This window comes from Hipposideros armiger, unplaced genomic scaffold (assembly GCF_001890085.2).
Source record: "Hipposideros armiger isolate ML-2016 unplaced genomic scaffold, ASM189008v1 scaffold_42, whole genome shotgun sequence".
Classification (NCBI taxonomy): Eukaryota; Metazoa; Chordata; class Mammalia; order Chiroptera; family Hipposideridae; genus Hipposideros; species Hipposideros armiger.
The window spans coordinates 2125038-2146045 of NW_017731392.1; the positions used below are offsets into that span (position 1 = coordinate 2125038).

At 35.3% G+C, this 21008-nt stretch overlaps 1 protein-coding gene across 4 annotated transcripts in view; it reads left to right on the forward strand.

The window, feature by feature from the left end:
• EXOC6 (exocyst complex component 6) overlaps positions 1-21008 on the forward strand; it is a 163790-nt gene that overhangs the window by 22738 nt on the left and 120044 nt on the right. For all 4 annotated transcript variants that reach the window (XM_019639114.1, XM_019639110.1, XM_019639113.1 and 1 more), the window contains exons 2-5: positions 11554-11725; positions 12982-13029; positions 13137-13227; positions 16025-16070. In XM_019639114.1, the coding sequence (XP_019494659.1) occupies positions 11554-11725; positions 12982-13029; positions 13137-13227; positions 16025-16070 (357 nt within the window). The remainder of the gene's footprint in view (positions 1-11553; positions 11726-12981; positions 13030-13136; positions 13228-16024; positions 16071-21008) is intronic.

A 21008-nucleotide genomic window follows, 5' to 3' on the forward strand; every position in this document is an offset into this window, starting at 1 on the left:
TTCAGTCTTAGCTGTGGAGGGCGCCAGTTGCCGTCTGGCTGCCCGTGGACAGCTCGTGGCCTCTAAGCTCAAGGTACTGTGTTCAATCTTAGCTGCAGATGGGCATAGCCACCATCCCATGTGGGAGTCGAACTGCAGCAGCCTTGTTGTTAAGAGTGTGCGCTCTATCCACTGAGCCATCCAGGCAGCAGCTCAGCTCGAGGTGCCGATTCAGTCTTAGATGCAGGCGGTCGTAGCCCACTATCGAACAGGCAATCTTGTTACACCAGCTGAGCCATCCTGCCACCTGTTGGCAGCTCAGCTCTGGCGCAGCATCACTGGCTCATGTGGGAATCGAACCAGTGGCCCTATTGTTCAGAGCTCACGCTCTTAATTCAACTCTTAACCAACTGAGCCACTCGGCAGGCCCAAAAATTACTTTTTTAAACGTTAATTTTATTTGACATTTTTCCCCCGTAAAAATGCTAATGTTATATAGTTTAGAGGTAGGTTTAAAAAACTACAGTTGTTAGTTTTAAATTATTTTTCATTCATTAATTTCAGCATTATCCTCATATATAAGATACCTAACATGAATAAACCATAAAAATCGTTTATTTGTTTTTCCACTGATTTTCCAGTGCTGATGGAGAAGATAAGTGAAATACATTTTCGTTTGTATTTGACTGAAATTCAGTTTCTTTAGATCTTAGACTTATGAATCAGTGCTAACTTTCCATCAGTTTTCAATATCATATATGAACTTTTATGTTTATTGTAAATTCAAAAACTGACTTTAAGATGTTATTTAGTAAAATTATTTTTGTGTATTCTTTCAATGTCCGAGTACCTATGATATGTCACGCTGTATGTAATGTATAAAAGTTTATCCTATGCTAGATTGTTTATACTTACCCACAGGAACCTGGAATTGCCAGAGAATTTTTATGGTATTTATGGTTCTGTTCTGGTATTTGTAACCATCACTTTAAAGCAATAGATAACAGGATAAAGCATCTTCAGAAAAGGGTGAAATCTTATTTTTATTTCATAGTTCTTGGTTGTTAATTAGGTTGAATGTGAGATTCACACCATATTATGATGCAGTAGCAAAAGAAACTACTTGGATTTCTAGAGGTTACTTTTTGGTAAAGTGTGCCCTCTAGTGAACCTGTTCTTTACATTAAAATGTGGAGTTTTTTACATCCTCACAGCATTTCTGAATTGAAGATATAAACAGAAGACACATTGAGTTCTCAAGGAATTTAGAAGATAAAACATACACTAAATAATTGGAGAATAAATTCGATGTATTATACAAATAAAAGAGAGTGTAGTATAGGCTTTACATAAAAGAGCTGGGAAAATTCCAGGTAATGGGAAAGTTATTCAGTATGGCTATTCATGAAATTATCCTGAAGGAACTACCTTGAGCTAAATTTTGAAGGAAATATAAGATTAAGATTGAGGCATATTGTAGGGGAAGGGCATCTTCGTGTTGGAAAAAAGAAGATAAGGACTACCAAAGATGATTAGTGCCCAAAGGAAAATAAATAGAGAAAAATGGAATTGTTCTGGAAAAAGTTTAAATTTAATTGTTTTAAATATTTTATGCAAATGTCTAGATAATTCATATTGTACTCGGAAACCCTTTTTCAGGCATTCAGGAAGGGTTCAGCTGGGCAGTTGTGGCTTGGGGTCTTTCATGCACTTGAAGTTAGATATTGGTTGCTGCTTGGGCTGAAATCATCTGAAGGCTCAACTGGACTAGACAACCAAGACGGCTTCCTCACGTTATTGGCGGTTGATGTGGCTGTCATTTGGGAGTGGTCACATGTGGCCTCTCTCCAGCATGTCATTTTTATTTTATTTTTATTTTTATTTATTTATTTTTGGGTGGGGGGGAAATAGGGGAGGATGGAAACAGCGCTGGGGAATTGGGGAAAGGGGAACAGACAAGTTGTTGTCCTTTTGTTCTTTAGTCTAGTTGTGGAGGACGTTGCTTCACTGCCCAAGTTGGCACCATCATTGCGCTCTTCCCGGGCGAGGCACATCAGTTGCAGGCTTCTGGACGGCCTCTCACTGCAGCTACTGGCCGCTCACGCTGGCTGCTGGCTACACACGGTAGCCCATGGCAACCCACTGCAACAGGTGCTGCAGCCTACGCCGTCACCGGCGACTCACGGCAGCCCAGCTCCAGGTTGAGCTGTGTTCAGCATCTTAGCTGTAGAGGGCAGTGTCACTGGCCCTCATACGTGGGATCTGAACCGGAGCCCTCTGGCATCCCAAGGCAGCTCTTAACCATCGGGCCACTCGGCCGGCCCCAGCATGTCATTTTTAGAACTGTCATTTCTTACATGATTGGTGGCTTTTCCCAGAATGAGTGTCTAAAGAAGTCTAGGTGGAAGTTGCGTGGCCTTTTCTAGCTTCCGAAGTCACATATTATATTACTTCTGTCATATTCCATTGGTCAAAGTAGTCATAAGCCTGCCCAGATTTAAAGGAAAGGAATATAGACTCCACCTCTCAATAGAAGGTGTGTCATAGAATTTTGGACCTATGTTATAAACCTATTTCATTTACTTTCCTGCCTCCTTGAATAGGCTCAGTGCAGATAAATTTTAATGATTTAGGTACTAATTATCCTCTGTATTAAAGTTGCCTGTTCATACACTTGTTTTCTGAACTTGATTTTCAGTTTCTGTTGTACATGGTTGGTACTTAATGAATATCGTTGGAAAGAATTCTCCTTTCTCTTTATCCAGATGCTATTTCACTTCTTATTTGCTCCTGGATCGCAGAATATCAGGGAAAGTTACAGGGAGGTTATTTGAGTATTTAAGATAGGGTGATGGCATATTTGCTATTTGTTGTTTAAAAGAAAAGAATTCCAAATCATGTGACTTTATGGGAAAGGGGCCCTTCTCCCAAATGATAACTTATATGCTAACTTTCACTAATACTTTAGCCCATTGTTTTTCACAGGGATGTCACCGAAATTTTGGGCACCTTAACTGAAATTAACTGAAGAGAGTCCCACTTCTGATTCTTGCTGCGGGGTTTCAATTGGGTTATAAACTGATATTGAAGAGACTGTTCAATGGAAAGATTAGATTAAATTTTCAATTTACATAGCCAAGGATACAAAAACCAAGTGGTCACTCAGGTAGGAACCGGTAGAATATCTCAGTGTAGCTTCCCTTTGTTTCCAGGATCCATACAGGGGGCACAAAGAACTGCTGTTGACTTTTATCTGGGCAAAGTATGGTCTCACTGGATCTCAGAAGCTTAATTTTTGCTGTGTAACTGCCTGCCCTTTGATATTGGGGTTTACGTATGCTTCATTTTGAAAGAATGTAAACTAACAATTCATGTGCTTTTATGTAAGGGCATGTTTAAAATCATGGCTTTAAATTGCTAATGTGACTAATTTGTTACGTGACCAGTTTGCTGAATTGACCAAATTTACTGATAAACCAAAAACCTGTTTTTAAAACTATTTTTGAGGTTGATAGCAAGCAATTCGTATTAGATAGGATGGTTTTAAATTAATAGCTTTTGAAAATTTCTGACCAGTTTTTTTGTGATTACTTTTAACATTGTCTTCATAGTAGTGTTTTTAGGAATGTTTAATTTGTCAAAAGCTGATAATCATAGTGTAGTTAATTGTCTTATATATTTAATGTTCAGAGAAATATGTGTTTTAGTTAGTAACCAAAATTTTAGTAATTTCAGTACTAATCAGTAAGATTGAATCTGAACCTAGAATCTGAAGAGCATTGAGTATAAATATGAGATTGCTGAAGAAGTATCATAAGCAGTCTCATTAATATTAAGTACCAAGTTTTATTTACTAATTATTAGAAATATAAAATAAAGATTGATGTGCTAGATCTTAAGTTTGATATGCCGTTTGAAACACTGGTGAAAGAATAGTAAAAATGCCTATGGACTAGAAGACTAAAGAATGCTCAAAAGGATGCGAAAGCAATTTTTATGCTAGAAATACAGACTTAAGACTAATGTCTCATTTGAGGAACTGGCAAAAAAATGTGGCTAATGTTTGAAAAAGTATAAAATTACATTAAGAAGCATCCAATGGAAATCAGAAGTAGCTGATACAATTTCGTCAGAGATAAAACGATGAAATTTTGTTTTCTAATAAAGGTTTGTAGAAAGTATTAACACCAGAAGGTGTCAGTGCCCAGGGATTCTGGAACAGTATTTCTGCCTTTAGTTTTTCAATATTTTAAAAGTCCATTTATTGCTAGAGTTATTGTTTTTTCTTAAAAGCAGCTGATTGACATTTCATAAAGTGCACAGTAAAGTCTGCTAAATGGCTAACATTTTAATGGTCATTGGATACTCTAGGCAAGTATCTTCACACAGAATTCTGTGTAGGCCTTAGCTATTCTCTTTTGTGATCATGCAACCAGTATATCCATTCTATTGGAAAGCAAAGGATTCTGAAATAAAGGCCATTTTTATTTTGTCTAGAAAAGGAACTATAGCACTCCAGTAAATATAGGTAATATGGAGAAGTTGGGATTGGGTACTTTGAGATTATATCTGTTTTTCTCAAAGTGTAAACATTATTTTAGTAAGAGTTAAAAAAATCTTTTCACAGGAAACATACATTTTATTTTCATAGTTATTGCGATGAAATTTTTTTAATAATGAAGATACAGTGAAAGATATTGAAAATACTGTAGGGATATTATGTGATTTTTTTTACAAAAAATGTCCTAATATGTTACCAGTAATAAAAAGAATTTTTTTTCACATAGTATCTTGTGAATGTTGTTTGTTTTCCATTCAAATAAGATGTTTTCCTTAAAAAAACAGTGAAATATGACGAATAAACCATTTATCTTAACAGAATATAGCATCTGTTCAAAAAGTGGAAGTAGCCTGAGTTCTTCTGTTAAGACATTTGATTTGATGATAAAAGCATTAATTTTCAATGAACCAATTTTAACATTTTACTGACATCTTAGTTTTCTTATTTTATATTATTACCACTAGGTGGTGCTCTATACATAGAATTCAAGAAGGCTTTTCTGCAAGATCATTTACTTGTTTAAAGCCTATGAGCCTGATATATCAGATGATAAAGACTGTGTGGTAACTCTTATTTCAATATTTTGCTTTGATGTGGAGATTAGATGTAATAAAGAGAGAAAATGTGTTTGTACTTTAAAATATTTTAGCTATGCTTTTAAGACATATACATTGTTTTTATGCATTTCTAGTTGCCAAAATTAAAATATAAACATAGAATCTTTAATATAGCATAATTCACCTTTGCTTTCTATTCACATGAAATTTTAAAGTTATCTGTTCTAAAATTGATTTTGCATCTGCATTTTTGTCTGATTAGCAATACATTTTGCTGAAAGCAGGATTTTATTGTGTTAAACTTTTGGAAGGGATGACTAAACTCTTATATTGAAGCCATTATCTGTATATGGAACATTAACGTACAACCTGATGAGTGTACGTGGGATAGTGGAAAATTTACCAGCTTTCTAATGTTCACTCTTTCCGGTTCTGTCGTATATATCTGTGGGTATTTATTTGTCGGAATGTGATTAGATTCGCCAATAAACATAAAATTCTGGGGGACATTTTGAAATAAGAAAAAATTATTTTCATTAAAATTGTATATTGCTTGAAAATTTAGAACAGTGGTATATCTGGCGCATTAGTATTTTAGTGAGATGGATACAACTGTTAACCAACTTGGGGTTCAAAGAATGAATAGTGCTGAATGGTACTTCCTTTCTTGCCATGCAAATCAAAATTTCAAAGAATAATGATTATCATTCAAAGAAAAGAAAAATAGATTTTTCAGAGTCCCTTTAGCTGAAGTCGGACGAGTACAGGGCCCTCAATTTTCTCTACTTCATATTTTGCTCTTCCTTATTTTGTTGCGATAATCTAACACTGCCTAACAATTAGCTACACCTCAGCTCTCATCTTTTTCTGTCCATTGGATGAATTCACCTGATGGGTGCAACAGTGCACATCAGGGATTCCCTACTGAGTCATTCTTAATTGTTGATCTTCAAAGGTGATCTGGTTAGTTACTGTGCTGATAACTTCTTTGCATTCCCTGCTGTTTATCACCATTTCTGACTGAAGGGTCTATATAACATAATGGTCAAGAGCACTGGCTCTGGAGTCAAGTAGACCTGGATTAAATCTTGGCCCTACTACTATAGTGTGACTTTGAACTTAAAGTCTTAGTTTTCCCAAACTGCATTAGTAAATTAGGATGCTAACAGAATGTACACCATAAAACTATAGTGACTATTAATGAGATAACAAATGTAAAACACTTAATAGTAAGTGCGTGGTTGTGTGTTACAATTTTTTTTATCTTCATTACATTAAGCCAGAAGCAGCAGAAATGACTCCACTTTAGTTGGTTAAATCACTGGAGAGTTGTTTACAGAGAGTGTATGTTTTTGCTTTTTTCCTAGCCTTCTCTCTCTACTGTTTCTCTAAATCAGCTCTATAATTAAACATAGATCCCTTCAGAGAAAAGATTGATAATGCCTGCTATGCATATGGTGTTGAGAAATTCTTGAGATAAGAGTTGCTTTTGCTTTCTTCTCTTTTCCAGTGTTCTTATACATATCCATTCTTTCTTCCTTCTTGCCTCTCTGTTCAGCCAGCTATTTATTATTGGCTTTATTATCAAATTTTTAGACTAGTTATTTTTAATATTACTTTTTTTTTAAAAGATTTTTATTGGGGAATTGGGGGGATGGGAACAGTGCTAGGGAATTGGGGGAAGGGGAACAGACAAGTTGCTGTCATTTTGTTCTTCAGTCTAGTTGTGGAGGACGTTGCTTCACTGGCCCAAGTTGGCACCATCATTGCGCTCTTCCTGGGCGAGGCCGGCTTCTGGACGGCCACTCACTGCAGCTGCTGGCTGCTGGCTGCTCACACTGGCTGCTGGCTACATACAGTAGCCCATGGCAACCCACTGCCACAGGGGCTGCAGCCTACGCCGTCGCTGGCGACTCACAGCAGCCCAGCTCCAGGTTGAGCTGTTGTTCAGTATCTTAGCTGTGGAGGGCAGTGTCACTGGCCCTCATATGTGGGATCCGAACCGGGGCCCTCTGGCGTCCCAAGCCAGTTCTTAACCATCGCGCCACTCGGCTGGCCCAATATTACTTTTCATTAGTGGGTAGAGAGCTCAATCAACTACATATAGTGATTAATTCCAGTTTGAGTCCTTGTGTGCTGGATTTTAGATTTTTACTAGATCTATTAAATTGAGAAAGTCAGAACTAGTAACTTTCTAGGGTCCTTTCCAGGGCCAGCATTCTATCTTTTGGAATTTCAGATTCTGGCACTTGCATTATCCTTCAGTATTTTCTTTAAGTGCAATGTATTCCTGTGGTTTAGAATATGTTTCTTTACCTCAACTTCTTAATTTCTATGTATTCTGCTCAGAATGCTCTCGTTGATATGGATTGTGGGAGACAAGTGGTTCTGTCAGCTTGGGGTGCAGCTTGTACTCATGTCTGGAATAGCAGTGGGTAAGGAGAGACTAAGACTTAGTAATAGGCAGATCAAAACCTACTCTTGCTGATTTTACAGTACTAATTCCTTAATGTTATTTTTATTTCCTTCATTGAGACTTACGGTTCTACTTTAATATCAGAAGGCATAGAATGTAAATATTAATCTGTTTCAGGCTTTGGTTTTCTATTCATGGAGGGTGGGTATTGCTTATGTTCTGATACTGTTTTTCTCCATGCTAATAACATCAATAGAAAAAGTGGTGTTCACCTGTGATGCTATAATAGACCCACTGGCAGTGTCTTAAATTACTATAAAATGATAGTAGTTCGGTTTTTAAAACCCTGGAGAATAAATTAGAAAGACACACCAAAGAATGGACTGTTAGAGAACTTTCTAAAATAAAATAGACTTCTGGGAAGTAACTATTTTTCTTCTTCCTTTTTATTTATATGTTACTATTATTGTAAAAGAGATAACAATCTTTGTCTTTGCACTCCCAGACTGAGTCAAACCCTCCTTTGAAGGGACACTGTAGTTAGTGGGGCAGTCCTGAAATCTCTCTTGCTAGATTTTTGGAACAGTGTTACAGCTGTTCTAGGAAAAGAGCCAGTTCTTTGGTATGTTCTGTTCACTATCTGGTACTTAAAGAACCAATTAAATATCAAACTTTTATTAAAATATGTAAAAAAAAATCTTAGACATGCATATGTTACTTAAAGAATATATAATACTTGCTCACAATTAATGAAATCAAAATTTGTTAATGACATACTAAGGTTAGTTAAACTTCCTCTTGCACCTGGATTTTGTTTTGGAATAATGTTATTTGTTTAATTAAAAGTTTTTGTTTATGTGTTAATTGTAGGAAAAGCGCAAGGTGGGAATTCTAGTACTGCCTTAGTCACCACTAACTGGGCTTCATACGTTGAGCAAGTCATTTACCATTTCTGTGCCTGTTTTCTCATTTGTGAAATGGAGACAGTGATACTGTCTCTGGTGTGGTATAAAGAATAAAAGAAGCATTAGATGTAAAAAGTGCAAAAGGCCCTAGACAAATGTCAGATGTTGGTGGTAGCCAGCTAAAAGTAAGGATAGTTGTGTGTTAGCTATATCTGATATTTGCAGCTAGTACTCAGTTATTCAGCAGGGTTCAATCATTTAACAAGGATTTGGTTGTCTCTTAAGTGCATACTATGCTAGTAGCCAGTGCATATTGAGCACTTATGTATGATGTGTCAGTTATTGTGCTAAGGATTTTTCGTATGTTTACTAATTTAATCCTCATAATACTCTGATGTAGATACTATTTTTTTGTTGAAAGAATTGAAATTTAAAGAAGTCAGGTAGCTTACCTGAGGTTGAACAGCTAATGTGTCATTTCTGATTCCATCTTTCTATCCATCCATCCTCCCATTTATTCATCAGTTATTCACCGAGCCTCTGCTATATGATAGGCACTATTCTAGGGCTGTATATACAATAGGGAACAAAACAGACATTCTGTGGCCTCATGCAACTTACATTCCAGGAGGGGAAGACAGAAAATAAAGGGTGAAATAGAGAGTATACTCTACAGTGCTAAAGGTGATACAGTGACAAAGTAACTCCTTTATTTTAGAAAATAAAAAAGAGAAAATAAAGCAGGGAAGGGAAGTTGTGTGTGTGCACGCGCACACGTGCACGTGCGCTTATAGTGTAGATATTGTAGCTAGGAAGGGCCTCATCAGGAAGGGGGTAACAGACCTGAAGGCGGTGAGGGAGGCATCCACATGTGAGAAATGTGACCCAGGTAGAGGAACCTGTGTGGGCAAAGCATACAACAGGAATGTGCATGCTGTGTTTCAGGAACCACAAGGAGGCCAGTGTTGCTGGCATGGAATAAGTAAAGTGGAGAATAAGTTGTAGGAAATGAGGTCGGTGAGATAACATTGGGCAAAATTATGTAGAGCTTTATATAGGCGTTTGTAAGAAAATTAGGGTTTGGCAGAAGAGAGACATGGGATAATACACATTTTAATGGGATCATCTGTCTGTGTGTCGAGAACAGACTGAAGGGGAGTAAGGGTGGAATCGGGAGGCTGGTTAGAAAGCAATTGGCAATATCTAGGCAAGACATGTGATGGCTTAGTCCACGGGTGGTACCAGTGGAGGTAGTATAGCTGTAGTTGGATTTGCTGGATTGTTTTGGTGGGGGAGGGGAAGAGAAAGAGAACAGGGATGATTTCAAGGTTTTTTGCCAGAGCAACTAGAAGAATGGAGCTCACTGAGATGGGGGAAGGCTGTGGGAGGAGCAGGTTTCAGAGAAAAAGGTAGGAATTCAGTTTGGACATAATTGAGGTACTTATCAGATATCTACTTGGAGAGATGTATGAGTTTGAATTTCAGAGGAGAGGCCAGGACTAGAAATGTACATCTGGATGGTGTCAGTGTGTTTCTGAAATTTAAAGCTCCAAGCCTAGATGAGATCGAAAGAGTAGTATAGGTAAAAAGATGTCCAAGATGAGAGCCTAATTCTAGCTCATCTCTTAACTCCCAGGTACCTAATAATTGCTATCCTATATTGCCCTCTCTAGTATTATAATAGGTACTAATTAAAAACCTAAGGCATGGAGGCTGCCCTCAAGAAGCTTATGGTCTATGTGGAGAAACATATAATTGAAACATTTAAATTACAATGCAAAGTTATATATGATTACATATGAGAACGAGTGGAAGGGACTCTAAATTTACCCATTTCGCAGATGAAAAGATTACTGGATGGAAGTGAATGACAAAGTCCTACTGGAGGAAATGGGACTTGAACTGAACCTCAAACAATGGGCAACAGATGTGGGGGTTGCATTTTTGGGAGGGCGCCAAACTACCCTCAATAATTCAGTAGGAGGATTCAGAATTTAGCAAAGCTGTTATACTTACAATTGCAGTGAGAGGATACAGATTAAAATTCACAACAGGAAAAGCCTTATGAGGCAGGGTCTAGGAGAGTTCCAGGCAGGAGCTTCCAGTTTATTCCCAAGTGAAGTCATTTGGACAGCACCTACTTCTTCCAGCAGTGATGTATGTCAACACTTAGGGAGTGTTGCTAACCAGGGACGCTTACCCCGGCCAGGGTGTCCAGGATTTTTACTGGGGTTGGTCACATAGACATGCTGGCTGCCTGTGTTGCTGACCTTAGTCTTCCAGCCCCTCCAGAGCTGATACTGTCGCCCAAGGTCCCCACCCCACTGTAAATCACATTGTTAGCATAGACTGTTTGGCACTGCTCACGGCAGGCTGTAGGGAAACAAAGACATTTGGAAGCAGGACATTCCAAAGGCTTACCTCCCAGGAGCTGGGGGCAAGGGCCAGACCTTCCTTTGGGCAAGGTTAATCCTTTCCTGCATGGCAGGTCAGGGGGTGCCTTCCATGTGGAGACAGCATGAGCTAAAGTACAGTAGGAATGTGTAAACCATATTTAGAGATCATTGTGGTCACTGCAATATGGCGCTGTACTTGAGAATATGAACTCTGGAGCCACACTACCAGGATTCATATCCCAGCTGTCACTTGCCAGTTGTGGAATTTGTGGTAGTTACATAATCTGTCACTTACCTGAAAAGTAAGAGTAATAACAATACCTACATTATAAGCTTGTGAAGATTAAAGGGTTACTATATAAAACACTTAGAATATACACATAGTAAATGCTATAGAAATCAGAAGTTTGTTCATTTATTCCTTAATCATTCACTCAGTGATTCTTTTTTTGAGATTTAGTATGTAAAGACTCCTCGCCTGAGCCTCAGACCTTTATTTCCAGATACCTACTAATATATTTAGAGAGCTTGTGGCTCTCTTAATATTAACAATATTAATTTTTACTATTCAGAAATAAATTATTTTCACTCAAATTATTTCTAATTGCAGTACTGTCAACCTTTATCTGTTCAGAGATTTAATTTTAAGATATTAGCTGTTGCAAAGATGGAGCTTAATAAAGAATAAATTTTGGTGAACTGGGAAATTAATATTAGCTTTCTTTTTATATACATACAGGTCTGTGTATGATGACCAACCAAATGCACACAAGAAGTTTATGGAAAAGTTAGATGCTTGTATCCGTAATCATGACAAGGAAATTGAAAAGATGTGTAATTTTCATCATCAGGGTTTTGTAGATGCTATTACAGAACTCCTTAAAGTAAGGACTGATGCAGAAAAACTGAAGGTAAGAAATATATTAAAATTCTATTTCTCTTTGCTGTTATTAAGTTACTTAAGTATTAGTTTATAGTGCATATATACAAATCATTATTAAATATACTACTTTCAAAAAGTAAATTAGTATATATATTGGGGAATGTTCTTTATGCTTAATTAACATGGTTGTCATGCTGACAGAAGTAATCCCTTTTTTGGTAAAGCAAGTAAATGCATTGACTTAATAGGATTTCTTTCCATGCAGGGAAATGAACTAAAAAACTTCATACAATGAAAGGCCTCATTTGCAGTTTCAGAATTTTAAAAATGACAATTAGTACAATATTGGTAAAAAAGCTATTCTCTAAAAACCTTTCAAAGCTTGTTATGCATGATTGTGTTCTCAAAGTTAATTAATAATATTGAAACTTTTTTTAAGTTTATTAGCAAGGCATAATTTTGGTCTACATTTTCTGCCACACAGCAAAAACTTTATTTATTAAATGAGACCTGGATTTGTTCAATCAGAATACAAAATATCTAGGTATAAGAATTGTCCTATTTATCTTTCTTTACATTTGGAGAGCTTAGCAGACAGAATGACCCTGGTTTACAAAAGGTTATGATTAGAATACCATTATATAAAGGATGTTCAGATAATGAGAGACCAAATACAGCATCAGTGAGGCCACTGAGCATCGTTGTTTGGAAATTAATGAGATTTTTAATAAACCAGAATGTGCTTCCTTACTATGATGACCTAATGAGTCACTTAATATGTGGGAAAATTTAAGGTTGAGCTTTGCCTGCACCTGCAGCATTAAAATGTTGCTGTGGATTGAGATTTCCGTGTTTGATGTTAATCAACCACCCAGTGTTTGCATTCAGCAAAGTATGAATGTTTAATTACCGTAAAATGCAGTCACCATTTCCTACAGACAATGAATGACACATAGACCTCATTGAAGTTATCAAAAAAGGACCAGTGGTCAATTGGGTCAGTGATTTGAATTGTTTGACAGACTTAGAGAAGCAAGTAAAGTTAAAAAATCTTGAGTAAATTTGAGAAGTTTGCCACAGAATCTGTTAAAAAGAACTGTCATAAGTAATTGAAGTTAAAAACCCTTTTCAATCAAAAGTTCAAGTTCAAGATGTAGAGTTAATTTGAATTTGCATTTCTTTGTGCTAAGTTTTTCATGAAGCATGATCTGATTACAAGGGTGAGCGGTTACATCAGGGCAGTTTTATACATATTTGTCTAACTAAGGTGAAATTATTTTTAAGGTACAAGTTACTGATACCAACCGAAGATTGCAAGATGCTGGAAAGGAGGTGAGGAAATGATACATTTTTTTTGTGTACCAGTATGCTGATGTGATTTAACTGTTCATTTAAAAATATGTTTTTTTCTTTTTTTTTTAACATTTCTTTTTTCTAAGGTTATAGTCCAAACAGGAGATATTATTCGATGTAGAATTCAGCAGAGGAATATTACAACTGTAGTAGAAAAATTGCAGTTATGCCTTCCAGGTGAGTTAAACTTGTTGACAATGTAACGTTTGGCTTGGTAAAATTACAATTTAATGAGAGCATATAGCCATTATTCATTATGGGAATTACAGATAGTTGATAGTACCCCCCAAAAGCCTTCATGGTTATCTTTTCTATCCACTTTATTACCTGAATTTTCATGGTTTTCCTGTATTATAAAGCCCTTGTTTGATGACCTGTCACATCAGTCTCCTAGAATAATCGCTACCTTCCTGTTTCCTTTCTGCCTAGTTTATCCTTTGTCCATGATCTTCCTCTGCAACTTGGTTTTTCCTCAGAATGCTTTCCCATGGGGAGCATGTCTTTAGATTACATTTTCATGTCTTTTCCTAATTTGCCTAATTTTTTACCTCTAGTTTTCTGTTTGACAGTTAAGCAGGTTGGTTTTGTTTTGCTCAGGGTCTCATTTTGCTGATAAGATAACATCCAAAGGTGCTAGCTAGGTCTTCTCCCTTCTTCAGTCTTGCCTTTCCTCCTATATTTTGGAAAGACTCACTTTTTATGTTTCTGAGCTTTTAGACTCTCTGTTAAGGCTCAAATATTACTGGGACATCGAATAAATTCTGAAGAAACTAACCAGTATTTTCTTTACCCGAATTTATCCTGTTCAAACAAAAGGAAGCAGGTATACTCGTATGTTATCTTTTTGTTAATATAGTAAGCTAAACCCATTTTTTAACTTGCTTTTTTTTTAGCTGAGCCATCCTGCCACCTGTTGGCAGCTCAGCGGCAACTCAGCTTGGGCCGGGACTTGAACCCGCTGAGAGCTTGCGCTCTTGAGTGAGCTCTTAACCAACTGAGCAACTCGGCTGGCCCTTAACTTGCTTTTTAAGGAAGGAACCTGATCCTCCATATTCAGGGTTATAGAATAAGGTGCTTTGTATATAATAATTATATAATGTAAATTTAGTAGAATACAAATTATGTGTTCAAACTGTTAGCAGATCTTATTAGCTAAAAAATTATTGTTTTCGGACTTGTGAGAATAGCTTTTCTATATATATTTTTTAATTTTTAGAATCATTGAAATTCTATTCAGTTTAATTTGGATGGACCAGGGATATTTGCACATTTATTTTGAGTAAATAAATGTCTGCTTATTATGCAGGGTTGAGAAACCTACCCCCTTTATAGTAATGTTTAACAATACCTCTATGCCACCATCAGATACACAGAAGTAGCCATGAAGACAGTCTCTAAGTTTGAATGCTTTGTCCCTGAATGGTAATAAGCCTAAAAAAATGGGTACTGATGAAATGAGAAAGAGCTGAACGGCTTATTCACTTAGTGGGCTATTTCACATAGAGAAATAAAGGGAAGTAGAGGGTAGATTTTTGTTACTGCTATTGTCTTTGCTTTCAAGGCTGGAGGGGAAATCTGAGTTCATGTGAACATGGTATTCTTAATAGTCATGTCCAGAACTACCTCCTTTTTTCTATCCTTCTAATTATCCTCTTATAAATACTTTTCTTATGTCAGGAATTATGGTAGATATTGGAAATATAAAGTTGAAAATGACATAGTCCTAGCTCTAAAGGATCCTATAATCTTATGTGAATAAAGACACGCTGTCAATTACTGTACAATTGCTTAACTCCTTCTTAGATTAGGAGCAGTATGAGAGGATATAAGAAATCACAGGGTAAACTATGCATTTTCCTGGTGCATTAGTTTTACTTGATTATATTTGAGGAAAGCATTATTTTTATATGAAAACTCTAGGAATAATATCAGGTAGATGTGAAATTTACATGAATTGTTGAGCTAAAACAGAAGACTTCAAAGCAAATTTATACTTGTAGCAGCAGTTTTAGGCTTTTTCCCAGGTATGTGTTCACTCTAATGTTTTGGTTGGCAAAGGTGAGAAATACTGCATTACTATATAGGGACTATGATAGTGATAACAGAATTAGTACTGGTTCACTATAGGCACCCTTGCAATTTTATGGTTTTCAGAAAAATAAACAGTATCTTTTGTGAACTTGAAGACCTCTGAGGGTAGCCAGAAAGCTATAGAAAATCTGGAAAAATGTTTTCTGTCACTTTGGTCTAGGAAAATGTGAGCTGACTTGATGAGCCAATAATAATTTACTTACTTCATACTTTGAAATTTACTAAGGATGAATGGTAATTTATATAGCTGCATTAAAACCTTTTTGGTGGCAGTGTATCATCTTGCTGAAGCTTATAACAATTTTATTGAATAATTGCATTTCTGAATCTTTGATAGAAATGATAACGAAGAAAGATGCTTTGTTACATTTATTTATGCCCTTATTATAATTCACTGTGGTAAGCTTTTGAGGTTTTTCTTTTTTTGTGGATTTGGTGCAAAATTTTACTTAGTGAGTTATACACATTTTATTCAGTATGTTGAATCGAAATCAATCTCACTGTCACTCAACTTTCTCTTTCAAATAACTGAAGTCCAAACTTCAATTCCATTGCAGGGAAGAGATATTAGTAAGTTTCTGAATTAGTAAGTTTCTGAATAGAATATTTCTTAGTAGGTTAATGTCTCAAATATAGGTGTCAGCATATGCAAGTGTTCCAAGTTCAGTATCATGTATTAATATATATAATGTACAATGTATGTAGAAATTTAAATGTTTCTATTTACTTGAAGTACAAAATTTTACTTGAAAAATGTAAGCCAAAATCAAAGTATCGGGAAAATTCATGAATTTATAATATGTTGTTTCCTTCCTCGATTATTTTCATCTCAACATTTTTTTTTCATTTTGAAAGCTAAAATAAGTTATATTTTTTAATGCAGTGCTGGAAATGTACAGTAAACTAAAAGAACAGATGGGTGCAAAAAGGTGAGTTGGTTTCTTTTCTAATTGTTTCTAGTAAGAATCTTTTTTTTCCATTTCGATTTCAACTTATTTTAAATTATAGTGAATCATTTGACATTTTGCTTTCTATCTTTAATTATGCTTTGTTCATGCAGTTTGCCCATTAGGATCATCCAATAAAGCAATTCTTAGCCATTTATTTGTAGATCCTTGCCATATATAAGTGATAACAGAGATTGTAATGTTGATGAGGGAGAAATAGACAACTGAACAGGAATGATAAAATGTCGATTAACTTACCAACTTATTAACATTGCATACAATCAAAGGCTATGTTTATTGTAGGTCCACAAATGAAAGCAAAGTGTGGGTAGTATATTTTGACAATCTGGGTTAGTGTAGTTCATATTCTATTTTACAAGACAAATGAATAAATGACAAATGAAAAGTAAAAATAAAATAATTTAATGTAGTTTATAGATTGCCATAGAAGCATTGGGGTAATAATATTAGAAGTGTTTTAAACATGAACGATTATAAAGTAACACAGAAAAATCAGAATAAATGAGACATTTGGAAAAGGAAAATAATAATTTCCTATTAGTTTATTAATAATTACTTATTTATCACAACACATATATACACATTTATACTCAAAGTTTTTTGTATGTCCTACTTTAGAATGCTGCATATTGAAATTTACTAGGCTTTACCAATTGGTACTAATTAGTAGAATGATTTTTTTCCTTCTTAATACATGAGCCATAAACTATTCTGAAATATTCTTTTATTTTTTGTATCTATTTTAATGTATTCTCATTTTTCTATCACAGTTGTACATTTTTATATTTTAAAGATCCAAATAATTGTTTTATGTATTTGTTGCAAAAAAGAGGCATAACCTTCCCTACTTGCCATTCATTTATGTCTCTAAATAACTAACTTTTATTCTCTGTTTTGCAGTTTGGGGTATTATGTATTTTTCAATAACATACTCTGATGTATTTCCCCAGTTATCCCCCAAATGTTTTATATCTTCTTTTCCTCCCTGAACATTGGTTGGTTTATAATTTTTGTCCTTTTAATCTAGAATGGTCTTCCCACTTTTCTTGTTTTTCATGAAAGCGTCCAGGTCATGTCTTGTAGACCAGGGCATTTTGGATTTAATTATTTTTTCATGATTAGATTTAGATTAAATGTTTTTGGCAAAAGTTCAACATAAGTGATATTGTGTACCTTTCATGGTACGATATCAGAAAGCATATCCTGTCAGGTTAACTCTGGGTTATGCTAAAATTGATCATTTGGTGAAGGGAATGGGTACCAGATCTCTTTCGAAAGGTGTATTTTTCTCTTTGCAATTAATAAGTAATCTGCTGGGTGGTATTTTCAATCCTGTTTCCTAAAAACATTTCATCCAGTGGTTTTAGGATTCTTGCTTTAATCAACTATTGTATTGGGGTTACAAAATGGTGACTTTTATAATTCTATCATTCCTTTAACATTGTTTGGCTGGCATTTCTTATGTAAAGTAGAACTCTTCTTTTGTTAGAGATCATGGATCTATTTCTGTGCTTTCTATTCTGTTACATTGATCTATTCTGTTATAGTCCTTTCACCAGTACCATACTCTCTTGATTACTGTGGCTTTATAGTAAGTGTTGTAGTTGAGTAGTATCAGTCTTTTGATTTTGTTCTTCTTTAATGTTGTGTTGGCTATTCTGGGTCTTTTGCCTTTCTGTATAAATTTTAGAATCAGTTTGTCAAAGTCCACAAAACTATAGATGCTCTTCAACTTCTGATGGAGTTACATAAACCCCATATAAACCCATCGTTAAGTTGAAAACATTGGAAGTCGAAAATGCATTTAATACACCTAACCTACCAAACATCATAACCTAGCCTAGCTTACCTTAAACATGCTCAGAACACTTATATTAGCCTATAGTTAGGCAGTTATCTTGAGTTTCATGTCAAGAGTAATTGCCTTTCTCCTCTCACCAGAAGAGACACAGATGGGTGTTTTGTAGGCATGATGAGATGCTAAAGCACAGTATCCAAAAAATGCTTGCAACACCATACACTATAGCATATTGATTGTTTACCCTTGTGATTGCCTGGCTTACTGGGAGCTTCAGCTTGATGCCTCTGCCCCACACCATCAGAGAGTATCATACTGCATATCACTAGCCTGGGAAAAGATCAGAATTCAAAATTTGAAGTACAGTTTATACTGAATGCATATTGCTTTTGCACCATTGTAAAGTCAAAAAATTGTAGGTCAAACCATTGTAATTTGTAAGTCGGGGACCGTATATGTGTACGCACACACACACAAATCATAATTAAAGCATTATTTTGTGTTTACTAATTTATCCTTTCTGTTATTCTTTTATTCTTTTTCCAGATTTAGGCTTCTATCTGGTATATTGCCTAATGCATGATAAATTTTGTTTAGTTTTTATTGCAGTATACATCTGTCTGCTAGGGAAATTTTTTTTGCTTTTGTCTATTTAGAAATGTGTTTATTTTCCTTTAAAAATTTTTTTTTTCTTAAAATTTTATTGGGGAATTGGGAGATGGAACAGCGTTGGGGAATCGGGAAGGGAAACAGACAAGTTGCTGTCCTTTTGTTCTTTAGTCTCGTGGAGAACATTGCTTCACTGGCCCATGTTGGTATTGTGATCATTGCGCTCTTCCTGGCTGAGGCAGATAGGTCGCCTGATATTGGACAGCCACTCAGGGCGGCTCATGGCAGCTCACGCCAGCTGCCGGCCACTCACGGTAGATTACAGCAGCCCACTGCAGCCTACGCCATTGCCGGCGACTCATGGCAGCCCAGGTCCAGGTCAAGCTGTTGTTCACCATCTCAGCTGCAGAGGGCACAGTGTCACTGGCCCATGTGGGATCCGAACCAGCGGCCCTGCTGCACAGAGCTTGCGCTCCCAAACCAACTCTTAACCAACGAGCCACTCAGCAGGCCCTATTTTCCATTTTTGAACAATAATATTATTGGATATGGAATTCTAAGTTGTCAGGAGTCCCCTCCCCCAGCACTTTAATTATTATGTTTTATTTTCTGCTCTCCATTGTTTCTGTTGAGAAGTTCTGCTATTGTTCTTATCAGTGTTACAGGGTTTGTAATAGGTCTTTTTCTCTATGGTGACTTAAGATATTTTTCTTTCTCTTTTTTTAAACAGAATTTTTTATTTTTCATTTACAGTTGTTTTACAATAGTATATTAGATTCAGGTGTATACCATAGTTATTATACATTTATATAACTTATGAAGTCATCACCCTAATAAATCTAATGCCTATCTGATACCAAACATAACTATTACAATATTATTGACTATATTTTCTATGCTGTACTTTATATCCCATTGACTGTTTTGTTTTATTGTTTTATCTAGCTTTCATTTTTCAATTACAGTTGACATTCAATATTATATTAGTTTCAGGTGTACAGTATAGTGGTTAGACATTTATATAACTTGTGAAATGATCCCCTCTTTGTTTTTGTTTTTATAAGCTTGGCTGTGATATGCTTAGGTGTGGTGTTCTTTGTACTTATATTGCTTGAGTTTTGTGGGTTGATATCTTTCATCAATTTTGGATTTTTTTTGGCTGTTCTTCAAATATTTCTTCTGTATGTTTATTTTGTCTTTTTTTTTTGGAACTTCATTTATATGTATGTTTGATCATTTAATATTGTCCCATAATTTCCAGGAAATTGGTTCCCTTTTTTACTCTTTTCTTTTTGTGCTTCAAATTGGATAATTTTTTAGACCTATATTCAAATTTACTGAGCGCCTTTCTACTAATTTCAGGTACTACTCCTTTTTTCATTCTGTGTGTGTGTGTGTGTGTGTGTGTGTGTGTGTGTGTGTGTGTGTTTCACTTTGCATAATTTCTGTTTAGCTGTCTTCACATTCCTGGATCATTTCTTCCATTGTGTCTAGTCTGCTGTTAGGCCCATTGAATGAATTCTTTGTTCTGAGATAAATATATATATACATATACATATATGTATATATATTTTTTAATCATTTTCATTTGATTCTTTATTGTAATTTCTGTTTGTCTGCTAAAATTCCCTGTATCTTCATGCATATTAACTACCTTTTCTACTAGATTCTGTAACATATATAATAATTATTTTAAAAAGTTTTTGTCTGTAATTCCAAGATCTAGGGCATTTATAAGTATGCTTCCATTGACTTTTTAAAACTATGGTTCCCAGTTTTGCACTTATTCATATATCTTTTAATTTTTTTTTACATGCAGGACATTGTAATTTAGAAAGAATTAGTAGAGACTGAACTAACGACCTCTATGATAGGACAAACTCTAGTGAATTGGAAATGCTTAAGGCAAGGCAAATGAAGTAAGAACAATGGCATAATTTGTACCTTGTGGGCCAGAGAATCATTAGACTACTCACATGTTTTCCATTTACAGATTATACACAATTTTTTTGAAGTGTTTCATGTTTATAAACTGACAACTTGGAGAGGTTTAAAATAGGGGGAAACTTCCTATAGTATTGTGTTTAAAAAAGTAAAAAATAAGAGACTTAAAAATCCCAACAATTAGGACATCATTGCATTATTATAATAGACTTACAAACAGGATAATAATGTTTCTAAATAATTTTAGTTTAAGATAAATTTTATGATATATTGTTTAATAGGATATGAGCATACAAAACTGGAAATGTTATAGATATATGACTGGATATAAATGTGCTCATGTGTTACTGAGGCAATTACTAAATGGTAGCATCAAATCATGGGTGCCTCTGATTTTCTCTTTATAGTTTTTATATTTTCCCAGTGGTTATAGAGTCCTGTTATCATTTTTTTAAAATACAGCATCATGTATACCAAAAGAGAAATGCAAATTTTTCTTATATTTCAAAATAGATACAGCTTAGCAGATTTGTGACTAAATTATAGAA